The following is a 14,784-nucleotide window of genomic DNA, read 5'->3' as shown; positions in this document are numbered from 1 at the left end:
TTGATTGTGGTAGTGGTTGCACAATTTTCTAAATTTGTTAAAAGTCACCTGACTTTTATATAACTATATTTTAACCAAACTGTTTCAAAAAATAAGAAGGCTATCCTTTCATTTGACTTTGGAAACTGAGACCAAAAATAAAACTACTTCATGAAAAGTATGTAATATTCTTTTGTTTAGTTTCTGATGCTTCATGTTAGCAATCCATTAGTCATCACTTTTCCTAATTCATCTTTATTACAGGGACATATGGTATGGCAGCCCCATGGTATTTTCCAATCCTTCCTTCCTATTGGAAGGAGAAATTTGGATGTGCAGAGGTGAAACATGAGAAAAGCAATGGCCTTATGTTTACTAATATCATGATGCAGAACACCAACCCATCTGTCAGTAAGACAAGTAGGTCAACAATATGCATTATTACAAGAAATGATATAAAAATTTCATGAATAATAATTTTAATTATGTTTTTCTAAATGGCAAAAATATCATCTTCTTAGTCATGGCTGAATATGTCTACACATATGTGTCTGGACTCTTACGGGGTTTAAATTGTGTCTTTTTCTGGGCTCATTAGCTCAGTTGGTTAGCATATGGTGCTAATTAGGCCAAGATTGCAAATCCCTTTGTGGTCCAGTTAGACTCACACAGAGAAAAATTTTGTTCCTTGGCCACAGTCTACACCCCTTACTCCAGCCATCTGTCATTAGTCATAAGGAGTAACCAAGTAACAAGTATGGATAATTTAGCATAACCTATCACTGATACTAGAAAAATAGGTCAAAGCTCATCTCTTACTGATTTTGGGTGAGTAGTTTCATCTTTATAAAGTAAGGATGACCAAAATAACTGGCCCTTTTATGATGCCTGAAGGAGGTATAGATAGCAATTAATGAACTGGATTCTATAAACTACAGACCTGAACTAGCATTGTCACTGTAAGAGCAAACCTTAAAGGTATTTACTCTACAAATTGGTATCACACTACCTAATGAGAGGATAAAGCCTTAGATTTATCTATTAAATATACGTGATCTGTTGAATAAAGGAGAATTCATAATTATGATGCTGTATTCTGAGACTATTTTTTTCCAACAGAGAAGAGTGATATAAATCTTAGATCATGTGGTTCTCTTTTCTAATCCATTGTGTAACCAAGTAAGAAGGAGGCCAAGACTAAAATAAAACATTTGTTTCTGGATTATTTTTGCATAAAGGACATTTTTATAGTATTCAATATTTAGTTAAGGAAAAGTCTAACTCTAGCTACATTTTCTTACAACTGTTTCCTTGGTTTTTTTTCAGGTCCTGAGTGCATGTTTCCTTCCAACATTGAGCCTGAACCTAGAGATCTCACAGTGGGGGTAGCCCTGCATGGCGTCACAAAGATGTATGGCTCAAAAATTGCCGTTGATAACCTCAATTTGAACTTTTATGAAGGCCATATTACTTCATTGCTAGGACCCAATGGAGCTGGGAAAACTACGACCATGTATGTTTCTTTTCAAAGTTCATTGTCACAGAAGCCAATTATAAAAGAATATTATTAAAAATTAGATATTTTAAAATTTTAAACAAATATCTTTTATAAAAAGTAAAATTATAACATTCCCCAGATGGAGTAAGGTGGCTCAACTTGTATACTAAAGAATGGAGTCTAAATCAGAAATCCTAAGCTAGTGTCAAAGGTCAGATTAGGCCCACTGGCTGACAGGTGTATTTGGTTCATTTAATTTTAACCTATCTAATACTTTTTAAAATGTTTGGTTCAGCACCAATATTTGACAGAGAGGAGTTTCCTAATAAAATATTCTTTGCATATCTTAGATAATAGAAAATCCTGGAACACTACCCAACATTCTTAGGTAGGGACTGTTGGTTGGGAGTTATTAGTGACTGAACTCATACAAAGAATATCTGCTTTATGGTTTATCCCTGGCCTTCACTAGTTTATTTCATTTATTTGAATTTTGATCCTGATCCATATATAAGTTTGAGTTTGCATATCCTGGTATAGATACATTCACCCACAGTTGCTCCAACATAGGAAATCCTCTCTTGATTCATAAGGAAACAAAAAAATCAACAGCTATCAGATAAGAAAGGCCAGGAGTGGTACATGGGGCTTTTCTTTGTCATTCTTCATTTCAGTAGCATTTTCCTACATTAGAATGGAGAGGAGATTCAAATATTTTTAAAGTGACATTCTTTGGATCGTGTGTGTGTGTGTGTGTGTGTCTAATTTGCCTCCAGTGCTTCACACTCACCTAACTGCTGAATCAGCTCTTAGATGCTGTTGGTGCTCTGGCCCTCAGATGAGAAAAAGTGTCAGTTACTGCATATCCTATTTAGTGTTATTGTGAGTAAGCATAATGCCTGCCAAAACACTGGAATTAATTTTTTTTTTTTTACAAATAAGGGAAGACAAAGGAAGGTCATGAAGAGAGAGAACACAGCCTCTCTTATTTGAAAGACCTATTTAAAGCCAGAGTTGTCTTTCTAGTGAGAACACAATGCTTAATAGGCAGTAAGAGGCTAGAAAAGGGATTGAAAAGTTTCTGAAGAGGCTGTAATTTTAGCTGAGAATGCTCCATTTTGTTGTTCTGAATCTAAACCTTTAATATAAAGAATGAAGTATGTTATTGGTATTTTAATGTGTTTTATGGGAAAATTTCATAGTGACTTTTAATTTCAACCACAAGTTTTAATTGCAGAACACTGGTTAGGTTCTGAGACAGAGTGCTGAGAAACAGGTCCTTTCCCTGGTCTCCTGGAGCTTACCTTATAGTGGAAGAGATGAATATTAAATATCCAATTTTACCAAGCATCTGAAAGATGATGGAGTATTATCTATGTGAGAATGCACTAATCATAGTGTAACAAAAGTAAACAGAGATGACCATGGAGCATGTGAGAAGTAGAGTTAGGAACCTACAGTGATGAGTTAGCCAATTGATGATGGTGGTATGTAGTGGATGTGCAAGTGGACAGATGTGGATAGAGTTAAGAGGCTATTACAGAAAAAGGGTACAAAATTGACTTGTAGATTCCAGGCTGTGTAACAAATACATGAATTTATCATTTGGAAAAGAGGTAAGATCAGTGAGGGTGTGGATTTGAGGGTAAAGATAATGAGCTCTGTTTTAAATATGCCAAGTTAGAAGCTGCTGTATGACATCTCACAGAAAAGTACATGTTGGATGTAAAAAACAATCCTGGAATTGGGTGATGAGGTCTCAGCCAAAGATAGAAATGTGAATGTTGTCCACTCATAGATACTATGAGATGCTTGGAAGTACATGATTTTGTTCAAGGTGAGAATGGACTTAAAAATCCTAACCATTTTTGTCATTATTACCACAGCCACAACCATTAAAACATCATGCAGTGCTGATGTAACTTTAAATAATTACAAGCTTGAATATGGTTTTAATTTTTCATTCTCTTTTAATTCCATTTTTTCTATAGCTTGACATGGCCTAAGGAGATATATTATAACATTATTTTGCTTATTATTGAGAAACATTTATTCATAATATCTAATTTATATGCTTGGTTCATACCTAGTTTATCATTTATCCATTTCCAGCTCTATGTTAACTGGGCTATTCGGAGCCAGTGCTGGTACCATCTTTGTGTATGGAAAAGATATCAAAACAGACCTAGACACTGTTCGGAAGAACATGGGGGTCTGTATGCAGCACGATGTCTTGTTCAGCTACCTCACTACCAAGGAACACCTTCTCCTGTATGGCTCCATCAAAGTTCCTCTCTGGACGAGAAAGCAGCTCCACGAGGAAGTGAAAAGGTGAGTTATGACAGGCATGAGAACACGGGCTGCTAATCTTCTTTTCAAAGACCTGTGTCTTAGTTGGTCATCTCTTAGTAACACCAATTGGAAATTGTTTATCACAAAATAATCAACTGCTTTTTAGTGTTTCTAATTCTCTGTACTTTTACAGTTGACCCTCTTTATCTGTGGCTTTGGCATCCTAGGATTTAACTAAGCACATATTAAAAGTATTTGGAAAAAAATGTGACTGTACTGAGCATGTATAGACCTTTTAGTCTTGTCCTTATTTCCTAAATAACACAGCATAATAACTATTTACACAGTATGTATGTAGTGCAAGGTATCATAAGTAATATAGAGTTGAATTAGAGAGTATGGGAGAATGTGTGGTTATATGTAAATTCTATAGTATTTTATATAAGATATTTTGGCATCTGCAGATTTTGTTATGTTTGAGAGTTCCTAGAACCAAGCCTCATGATTACTAAGGGACTTCTCAATACGTCTAGGGTCATTATCCTAACCAGCCAGTTATATTAAACTAGTTTAACTTTGTTCCTCTCTGGTTCCCATATTGTCTCAAATCCTTGGTTTCTATTCTCTATGCCTATTACACAGGTCCAGGCCCCCTAACTAGATTCCCAATTTCTATACTTCCCTCATGTAATCTGTTCTTCAAAGAGCATATAGGATGATCCTTTTGAACTGCACATCATACCACGTCATTCTTAGGTTCAAATCCTTCAATGGTTGGGGCTGGTGTTGTGGCATAGCAGGTTAAGCCACCACCAGCAAGGCTGGACTCCCATAGGGGCACCAGTTCATGTCCCAGTTCCTCCAGTTCTAATCAAGCTCCCTGCTAATGGCCTGGGAAAAGCAGTAGAAAATGACCCAAATGTTTGGGCTCCTGCTATTCATGTGGAAGGCCGGGATGAAGCTCCTGGATCCTGGCTTCTGCCTGGTCCAACCCCAGCCATTGTGGCTATCTGGGGAGTAAATTAGCAAATGGAATATTCTTTCTCTCTCTCCCTCTCCCTCTCCTTCTCCCTCTCCTTCTCCCTCCCCCTCTCCCTTCCTCCCTCTTTGTCTCTCTCCCTTTACCCTCCAACCCCCATTGTCTGTAACTCTTTCAAAAAAATAAATCTTTAAAAAATTCAATGGTTTCTTTCCATACTAATTGTAGTACTCAAAAGTTCTTATCAAGGCCTATAAGTTTCTATGTCACCTGTCCCCAGTCTTACTTCTGATCTGATTTATTTCACTTCCCCTTCCCCACACACTGGTCTAGTTATACATTTGGCTCTGTTATGCTTGCTCCAGTGCAAGAGTTTTGTATTTATTCTTCCCTTTAACTACAGCACCCTTCCCCAGACAGCCACTTGACTTACTCCTGTTCACATGAACACTTGCCTGGTCTTTGCCCAAGTGCTATTTTCTTTGAGATGAATGCCATATATTAAGTATATGCCTAAAATAGCATGCCCCAGGCATTCCTCATCTCAAATACCATGCTTTATCCATTTTGTTCTGTTGTACTTATTTCTATCTGGCATATTATAGACTTAGTTGAGAATATGTTTATTGACTGGACTTCCCCCTACATCCCTTCTGATGCACACACAGACCAGAACATAATCTCCATATGGTTAGGAGCTTTCTTTGCTCATTTTTTCCCTAGCACAAAATAGGCCTTGCACAAAATAGGAAAATACTCTATAAATGTTTGTCAAATGAATGAACTAAAAATTCCCTTGTCTTTTTCCTGAGTATTAATTCTGTATCTCCAACTAAATGATAAACAGCAGAAAACTACATTATGAATTTTTAGTTGTACCTACTGAGCACATAATAGTGGCTTGGTGAATATTTATTATTTAGGGTACATGTTGTATTTTCCAAATATTCAGATAGTCTACCTGTAAAAAGAAGAAAATAACAATTATACTGTATTTTTGAAGGACTTTAAAAGATACTGGACTATACAGCCATCGTCACAAAAGAGTTGGAACACTGTCGGGAGGAATGAAGAGGAAGTTATCTATATCCATAGCTCTCATCGGTGGATCGAGGGTAGTGATTTTGGATGAACCATCCACTGGAGTTGATCCATGTTCTCGCCGAAGTATATGGGATGTTATATGTAAAAACAAAACTGGTATGAGTACCTTCTCAGAACTTCACTCAACAGTCATAACTCTGTCCTCTGGGATATGCAAAAGCAAGCTAAAGCCTTTTCTGTTTATAATATCCTTTTAAAGAGATATAAGATTGGTTCTTTTTTCCCCTAAGGTTTCTCCTCTCTCAGCTAAATTTCTGGGTCAATTAGTTAATATCTACTTAGTGCCCACTGTGAGTTGGGCACTTAACTGGGCTTTTTAATAGTATGCAAATCCAACAGAAGTTCCAAAGTCTGACTAGATGAGCTGAGAATCTAATTAGAGATACCAAACATACACAAATGAAAATAAACTGAAAACAGACTAAATAAGTGCTAACAGGATGTGAAGCAAAGGAGTAATCAGAGTGGAGTGGATTAATCAGAGAGGAATATTCAAAAAGCCTTTAAAATTACTGCTTTTCCATGGTGAAGAAAGAGAGAGGGCGAGAGGGAGAAAGGGAAGTGGGGTGGAGAGAGAGAGAGAGAGCAAGCAACATGAAGCCATGAAGCCACAGGAGCAAAACCCTGACAGAATGGGAAGAGTTCCAGTGTCCACATAGGAAATGACGGGCATTTATCCACATAACCTGATAAATCCTTACTTGCTGCCAACTTGTATGAAAAACGCGCTCAGATATTTAAGAATACCCCTTTTGGATTTCTCTTTGATCATTTTGGACATTCCTTCTGGTCATTTAGCTTTTTAAGTTAACTCATAAAATGTGACTCATTTGTCACAGGATAACTCAAGATAATTCTAAGTATCTTGGAAATGTTATCTTCAACCTTCATTCTCTCTTTTTTTCTCATGTGTATTTTCAAGCCAGAACAATCATTCTGTCGACACACCACCTGGATGAGGCTGAAGTGCTGAGTGACCGCATTGCCTTCCTGGAGCAGGGTGGGCTCAGGTGCTGTGGGTCCCCTTTTTATCTCAAGGAAGCCTTTGGGGATGGCTATCATCTCACACTCACTAAGAAGAAGGTTAGTAGCCCAGGAAATATACCCTATGGTGGGGTCATAAGTTAATGTATAAATGAAACAGAGGCAGAGTATATACAATTTTATTCATCACTAAAGTTAACTAATATGCTGGCTCAGTGGATCTGAATCTGAACAAACTTTAGAATACTGGAGGTCTTGGTTAAAACCCAGATTTCCAACCCTACCCCAAGAGTGTCTGCTTTAATAGGTCTGTTATGGACTTCAGAATCTGCTACCAGAATCAGCCCATAAGGCATTCTGGTCTGGCTAAAAAGCCCACGAAAGCATTTCAGGCATGGAAAGCCAAGACATTGTGGCAATAAAATGTCCTACATGAAGGACCTTGGTGGGCGAGACCCAGTGGAAAGAAGTGCTCATCAAAGAAGGAGGTACTTTTCTCTGAAGGGAGGAGAGAACTTCCACTTTGCATATGGCCTTGTCTAAATACTGATGGAATTTGTGGATTCAAAAGGCTTCCATAGCCTAGGCAGCTCATGTCAAGGGCCTCGGGTGGTCACTGATGTCATACATAAGAGTGTTAGCTGTTAAATTAACAACAGGAGTCACTGTGCACTAACTTCCCATGCAGGACCTCTGTCCTCAAAGAGTTGTGTTATAATTATGCCTAACTGCTTGCAAAAGAGGTATCATTCTTGGGTGCTTCTTTAAAGTTAATTAAGTTTCTAAAAAAAAAAAAAGTGAAATTAACTTCAAGATGCAATGACTTTGAACAGCCCTTGTCTCGACTATTGAAGAACAGTTTTTTTTTTTCCCCTGAGAAAATTGTTGAAATCTTTATTTAGTATAGAGTTGTCTTCTGTGTATAAAGTTAATTGAAAATAGGTCTTAGTGGAGAATGGGACTGGGAATGGGAGAGGGAGGAGGAGAAGGGATAAAAGAGTGGGTGAGAGGGCGGGTATGGTGGGAAGAATCACTATATTCCTAAAGTTGTACTTACTAAGTGCATGAAGTTTGTATTCCTTAAATACAAGGTTTCTTTGGAGGTGGGAGTAAATTTTTAAAATATTTAAAAATAAAGAATCTGCTACATTTCTTTTTTAAAAAAAGTATTTACTTATTTGAAAGTCAGAGTTAGGGTTAGAGGGAGAAGGAGAGAGTGAGGGAGCAAGGGGTGGGGTGGGAAGGAGAGAGAGAGAGAGAGAGAGAGGTCTTCCATCTATGGTTCATTCCCCAGATGGCTGCAATGGCCCAGGCTGGGCCAGGCCAAAGCCAGGAGTTTCTTTCAAATCTCCTACAGGGACCCAAACACTTGGACCATCTTCTGCTGCGTTTCTCAGGCCACAAGCAGGGAGCTGGATCAGAAATGGAGCAGTTGGGATTTGAACTGGTGACCAAATGGGATGGTGCTGCAGGCAGTGGCTTTTTTTCCCGTTATGCCACAATGCTAGCCCCCTCTGGTACATTTCTAGAGTTCCCAGGTGATGCTGACGCTGCTGGTCTGGGGACAGCACATTGAAAGCCAATGTGCTAGGTACAAAGTGATCTCTATCTTATGATTACTGATGATGAATCAGCCTTCTGGCTTCCCTAACATTTTAGTTTGTCAGGCTAAAAATTGAAAGCTCTGGAGCTGGCACTGTGGCATAGTAGATTAAGCAACAGTGGCACCAGAATCCCATATGATTGCCAGTTTGAGTACTGGCTGATCCATTTCTGATCCAGCTCTCTGCTAATGGGCTGGAAAAGCAGTGGAAGATGACCAAAATGCTTGGGCCTGTGCACCCCATGTGAGAGACTCTTGGCTCCTGGCTTCAGTTTGGTCCAATTCTGGCCACTGCAGCCATTTGGAGAGTGAACCAGAGGATGGAAGACCTCCCTCTCTCCCTCTCACTCTCTGTCCCCCTCTCTCTGTCTGTAACTCTGCCTCTCAAATAAATAACACTTTAAACATAGTTAAATGTTCTGCCTCACTAAAGCAAATGAAGAAAATGTGAAGTCCTATATTCACTTTTTGAGCAACATGCCTCAAATGACAGTGTGGAGACTAATTCATACAGGTCCATAATGCTTTTATATCCTTGGAAAAATAAAGATGCTGACCAGGGATTCCTACAGCACCTAAGAGAACATGGTATCACAATATCATGCAAGATGTATATGCCCCAAAGAGATTTTTGATCACCACCATTTCATAGCTAATCATCCTGATATAATTTCAACAATATAAAAGTAGTTCATTATTATATCCATTAACTATTACAAAAATGTGATTGTTAAGCAAATATTTCCCTTATTATATGCCTAAACACTGTCCTAGGCACTGAGGATAAAACAGTGAACTGATAGTACTAAAACTCTTGACTTCAGGAAGTTTATATTCTCATGGAATATGAGGAATTCAGATGATGCAATCAATACATAAATTATTTGATGCATTAATACTTACTACCCAGTAAATTGTTTAGCATTTTTCTGCTATGGATAGAAATAGAGCAGGAAAGAAAATATAGGGAATACTGTATGGTGCAATTTTTAAGCAGAGTAATAAGAAAGGTGTCTGATAAAATAACAGTTCAGCAATGAACTGGGGCCTTTGAGAGAGTAAGCATGTGGGGCAAAGTAACAGAGCCTACAAAGGCCCCGACCCGAAGAATTCTAGCAATAAAGAGACTGTTGTCACTGGAGCAGGGCTAGAGAGAGGAAATATGGTGGGAAGTGATATTGGAGAAGGGAGAGGAGTAGGAGAATGGAGCTGGCAGAACAGTGCCTTATAGAACACTGTAGAGACCCTGAGCAGGTCAAGGAGCCACTGGAAGAGAAATGTGTTATCTGACTCAGGTCAGGAGTGACATAAAGAATTCACTTTCTCTACCTAGGGCCCTTGGGCACCACAGGATAAAGAAGGGAGTGTTTAATTTCTGTTTTTGTCTCTAGAGTCCAAATCTCAGCACAAGTACAGTCTGTGACACAATGGCCGTGACTGCGATGATCCGATCACATCTCCCAGAAGCCTACCTCAAAGAGGATATTGGGGGAGAGCTGGTTTATGTGCTCCCTCCATTCAGCACTAAAGTCTCAGGAGCCTACTTGTCACTCCTAAGAGCACTGGACAAGGATATGGGTACCCTCAACATAGGGTGCTATGGCATTTCAGATACCACCGTGGAAGAGGTACACTTGGACAATTTTTTTCCCTTAGAGTTGATACAACTTGCTTTAGACTTAGAATGAATATGTGTAGTTTAAACAAGTAAAACAAATAATTTAAAAGTTTCATAGAATCAGAAAAAGTTAAAATGAGCTCAATACCATTTTTATGTAAGTCTGACTTCTGAGAGCAAAATGTTGTAACAACTAGAAAAAACATATAGTCACCAAAAGGTAGCTGGGAAATAGTTGTTGTAATAAAAATGATAAAAGTTCAAGGCCAGCGCCGCGGCTCAATAGGCTAATCCTCCGCCTGTGGTGCTGGCACACCGGGTTCTAGTCCCGGTCGGAGCGCCGGAGTCTGTCCCGGTTGCCCCTCTTCCAGGCCAGCTCTCTGCTGTGGCCCGGGAGTGCAGTGGAGGATGGCCCAAGTGCTTGGGCCCTGCACCCTCATGGGAGACCAGGAGAAGCACCTGGCTCCTGGCTTCGGATCAGCGCGGTGTGCCGGTCGCAGCGCGGTGGCCGCAGCGGCCACTGGACGGTGAACCAACGGTAAAGGAAGACCTTTCTCCCTGTCTCTCACTGCTCACTCTGCCTGTCAAAAAAAAAAAAAAAATGCTAAAAGTTCAAAATAAAAATCAGGTTTAGAAATTAGCAGTGGCATGCAATTTTTATGCTAATGAAGTGATCTGGCTTCTCTTCCTAGGTTTTTCTGAACTTAACTAAAGACTCACAAAAAACTACTAATATGAGTCTGGAGCACTTAACACAAAGGAAAATTGGGAATTCCAGTGCAAATGGCATCTCGACTCCTGATGATTTATCTCTGAGCAGCAGCAATTTCACAGACCGAGATGGTATAAATCTAAAGTAGATACTTTACTTAATTTCCATGAATGACATAAATGTTAAAATTGCAGTACCAATGGATTTTTAAAAAAAGTCTTAAAATATCACTCTAATTTAAAAAAAAAACTAAGGTACTATATGTTTCCTTTTTTGTTATATAAAATATGCATTAAACCAACCTGAAAGCTCTATTTTAAAGTACTCTGGAGAATGTTGAATAACTTGCTTTGATAGGATGGTGGTGAGTACTCCTTCTGCCTATCAGAAACCATTTTTGTGATGAAATTCACTACAATTAAAAATTAAAATAATTCTTGTTATTTGTGCTATCCATCAATGGACATGGTTGTCTTATAAGGTAATTCACTCCCTGTTATTAGAGCTGATCAATGAAGTCAACAGTTGTCAAAAAAGTAAAAACAGATCCAGTCATTACTGTTTTGGTACCTCACTGGAAAATATGTCTAATCTTCTACTCTGAATCATTCAAGTGCTAAGCAAATGCTTTTGGAGTAGCTTCTCTGGGTTAATTAAGTTGGACTTAGTGGCTAAAAATCTGTAATAGCTTCGCATTTTCCAATTCCTCTCATAGAATATCTTTTTAAAACTCATGTATTTTGAAATGACTTTGAGAGACTGGACTATTTTGAAAATAACAATGTATTAATATTTTCCCTCTTTTGACAGTCAATTTATACCTCTGAATATACTACTTAAGACAGCATATAGTAAAGTGATACATGAATTATCATGTGGTCATTTCAATAATTTGCTTCAGTTGGGAAAGACAATCTCTAGGAACAGATCTCTCTTTTTTCAAAGATTGTATTTATTCATTTGAGAGGTAGAGTTACAGACAGAGAGAGGGAGAGACAGAGAAAGGTCTTCCATTCACTGGTTCACTCCCCAAATGGCTGCAATGGCTGGATTTGAGCTAATCCAAAGCCAGGAGCCAGGAGCTTTTTCCAGGTCTCCCATGTTGGTGCAGGGGCCCAAGCACTTGGGCCATCTTCCACTGCTTTCTCAGGCTTTAGCAGAGAGCTGGAGCAGAGGAGGAGCATCAGGGACATGAACCAGTGCCTGTATGGGATGTTGGCACTGCAGGTGGAGGCTCAGCCAGGAACAGATCTCTTAATTAAACTTTATCTATCTCTAGAACACAGATAAAATCATCGCTGATCTTTGTATAACTCTGAACTTCGGGACTCATTTGTTCTCTGCCATATTCCTTATTTATCACCCTTTGGGAAATGAAACTGCAGAGTCTGTAGAATTGAGGACTTTGATTTGGAAGTGGTCATCTGCCTCAGGAAGCAAATGCTATGTGTTTGCTTCTCCATTTATCTCAAAATTTGAAACCATTCTTCAGTCAAAATGTTCCCCTCATTGACATTATCTTTGAGAAAGCACATTTACTCCATTTGATACACCTGTAAGTCATCCACATGTAATTTCTGGAGAAACAGAAAAGCATACCAATTAACTCAAAATATTCAGCTCCTTCTATGATTCCCTTTTGCAGTGATATGCGTTTGCATTAAAACTTGTTCACTCTGTTTAATTGGAATCCATTTTAAATTAAGCAGCTTTGTATTTCTCCTTATCAGCTAAATGAAGATCATGATTTTTGTGCTGCATAATTTGTGATGGAAAATTAAAAATATACACAGAGTTGATGAATACTGTCGTCTTATCACATGGGAAGGTGTGTTGATGGCAGGCTTTGGAGAGAATGCTAAAATTGAACCTACTTTTAGAAAGAGTTGCTGAAATTATTAGCCATCAGAGCTCTGTTGAGGAAGCAGTGGGGTATGTTCTTCACATCTGCTTTGACTCCAAGAAGCCATGGAATTATTTTTGGCACCTAAAGAGCATTTCAAAGTTAGCATGATAATAGGGGCACACATTTTTTCCTGTGAATTTTTTATGATTCTAAAGATAAAAATGGAGTTTAGAAAGGTCATATATTTATTCAAAATTTCTAAACATAATGTAAGGAATTGGTGTTTAAGCTAAAATTAGATTTTATAGGAGGGGATTTATTTTCCCTTTCACTTATGGTGAATTCATTGGACTCAATGTTAGAATTGTTGTAGGAAGCAACCGATTGAGATCAATGTCATGGGTGGTAGAAGAATTCACCAGAGCAGTCAGATAAGAGTGAGCAGTGTTAGATTTATTTAACACACTGCAAGGTAGTAGCATTTTTGCTGGACAGCGAAGGACTGGCTGGCTGCTGCTGCAATACAGATCTATTATCATATGTATATGAGGCAGATTGCTGTTAGCAAGGGTCTTTCCCACCAAGAGGGTCTTCTCCATCACTGGTGACTTCCTTATTGCCAAGGACTTTCCCATTACCAGTGCTTTCCTTAGGGTTAGGGACTTTCTCATCACTAGTGACTTCCTTATTACCAGGTGCCAGGTAACCACCACAAGAATCAAAGCGGATTAGACTTAAAATCACTGAGTCACTCACAATAGAAATGAGTTCTTAGACTAGATTGGTTTCTATTCAGTTTAATTTCTATGTATCTGATTTGAATTCAATCTCTTGATAGGAATTTTTTTGAGTATTAGTAATTAGCAGTACATATTGAGTCTTCATTGAGTCTTTGAAGTTTAATATTTATTTTAAAAATTCTAGATATCTAATTTTTACATGAAAAATTACTATGTATACATTGTACTCAGAGAATGGGAATTTTCAAAGCATCTTTAGGGGATGGTTATTGTGGTCCTAAGTCATGGGCCAGGCTGAAGGCTGACAAACGAACTGTTGAGCCTCCTGTCAAGTTCTTCAAAATAGAAGCTTTTCCTACCATACCACATTATCTATCTGCTGTTTTTGGAGTTACTTTATTATTTGATATACCAAGATACCCAGAACCATATCAGATCTCTTTTTCTGAACCAGACAAAATCCTGACGAGTGGAGAAAGGTTGGATGGTGTGGGGCTGCTACTGAAAAAGATAATGGCCATCCTCATCAAGAGGTTCCACCATACGCGCAGGAACTGGAAAGGTCTTATCGCACAGGTTATCCTCCCTATTGTCTTTGTAACCACTGCTATGGGCCTTGGTACTCTGAGAAATTCCAGCAACGATTATCCAGAGATCCAGATCTCCCCCTCTCTCTATGGTACCTCGGATCAGACAGCCTTCTATGCGTAAGTTTCTTTCCATTAACTGAAACTTTATCTTCAAACCGTTTAGTGAGGTGTGGCTTGTACCTGACCAAATATTGATTAATAAATACTGTAGGAGCCACAGTACCTAATTCTGCTCAGGGAATGGACAGTTTGACTTACTTTTACTTTTACTGTTACTTTTATCACCAACAAATGACTTTGACTTTTTGCATTTGTCTAAAAATATAGTAGATACTTATTTTTAATGTTGTGTGACTTTGATCAAGAAAGCCAGGTTAGATGTAGCTTCCCAATCTAGTACAATGTATAGCAAATAGCTCTTGATTGGTCTCACAAATACTGAATTAGCAATGTCAGAATTCTGTATAATCTGATGTTATATATACAGTAGGTGATCCCTAATGCATGTGGCAATTAGGAGAATAACAAGACAGCAAAATGGAGACTGCAACTTTTCTTCTTGTGATACTTTCCCGAAATAGAGTCTAATTTAGAAAACAGTTCTGTAGACAACACCTTTCATTCCTACAAATGACTCATGAGAAACAGTTTACTAAAGGAGACTAGTAGAAGAAGTATGAATTTGTTTCTGCCTTATAATATTGCAGGAATTCTCACCCAAGCACAAATGCATTGGTCTCAGCCATGTGGAATTTTCCTGGCATTGACAATCTGTGTCTGAATACCAGTGATCTGTGAGTGGCTCTTGCTCTTCTTTCATTTTCAACATCGTGACTTAT

At 38.4% G+C, this 14,784-nt stretch overlaps 1 protein-coding gene across 1 annotated transcript in view; it reads left to right on the top strand.

The window, feature by feature from the left end:
* ABCA12 (ATP binding cassette subfamily A member 12) overlaps positions 1 to 14,784 on the top strand; it is a 183,908-nt gene that overhangs the window by 132,507 nt on the left and 36,617 nt on the right. Inside the window, exons 27-35 of the mRNA XM_062201848.1 lie at positions 244 to 390; positions 1,306 to 1,492; positions 3,590 to 3,808; positions 5,752 to 5,948; positions 6,775 to 6,935; positions 9,831 to 10,067; positions 10,750 to 10,900; positions 13,810 to 14,062; positions 14,653 to 14,739. Coding sequence (XP_062057832.1) covers positions 244 to 390; positions 1,306 to 1,492; positions 3,590 to 3,808; positions 5,752 to 5,948; positions 6,775 to 6,935; positions 9,831 to 10,067; positions 10,750 to 10,900; positions 13,810 to 14,062; positions 14,653 to 14,739 — 1,639 coding nt within the window. The remainder of the gene's footprint in view (positions 1 to 243; positions 391 to 1,305; positions 1,493 to 3,589; positions 3,809 to 5,751; positions 5,949 to 6,774; positions 6,936 to 9,830; positions 10,068 to 10,749; positions 10,901 to 13,809; positions 14,063 to 14,652; positions 14,740 to 14,784) is intronic.

This window comes from Lepus europaeus, chromosome 1, assembly GCF_033115175.1.
Source record: "Lepus europaeus isolate LE1 chromosome 1, mLepTim1.pri, whole genome shotgun sequence".
In the NCBI taxonomy this organism is placed as follows: Eukaryota; Metazoa; Chordata; class Mammalia; order Lagomorpha; family Leporidae; genus Lepus; species Lepus europaeus.
Note: the sequence above shows the minus strand (reverse complement) of the source record. Positions and strands in the feature narration are given on the sequence as shown.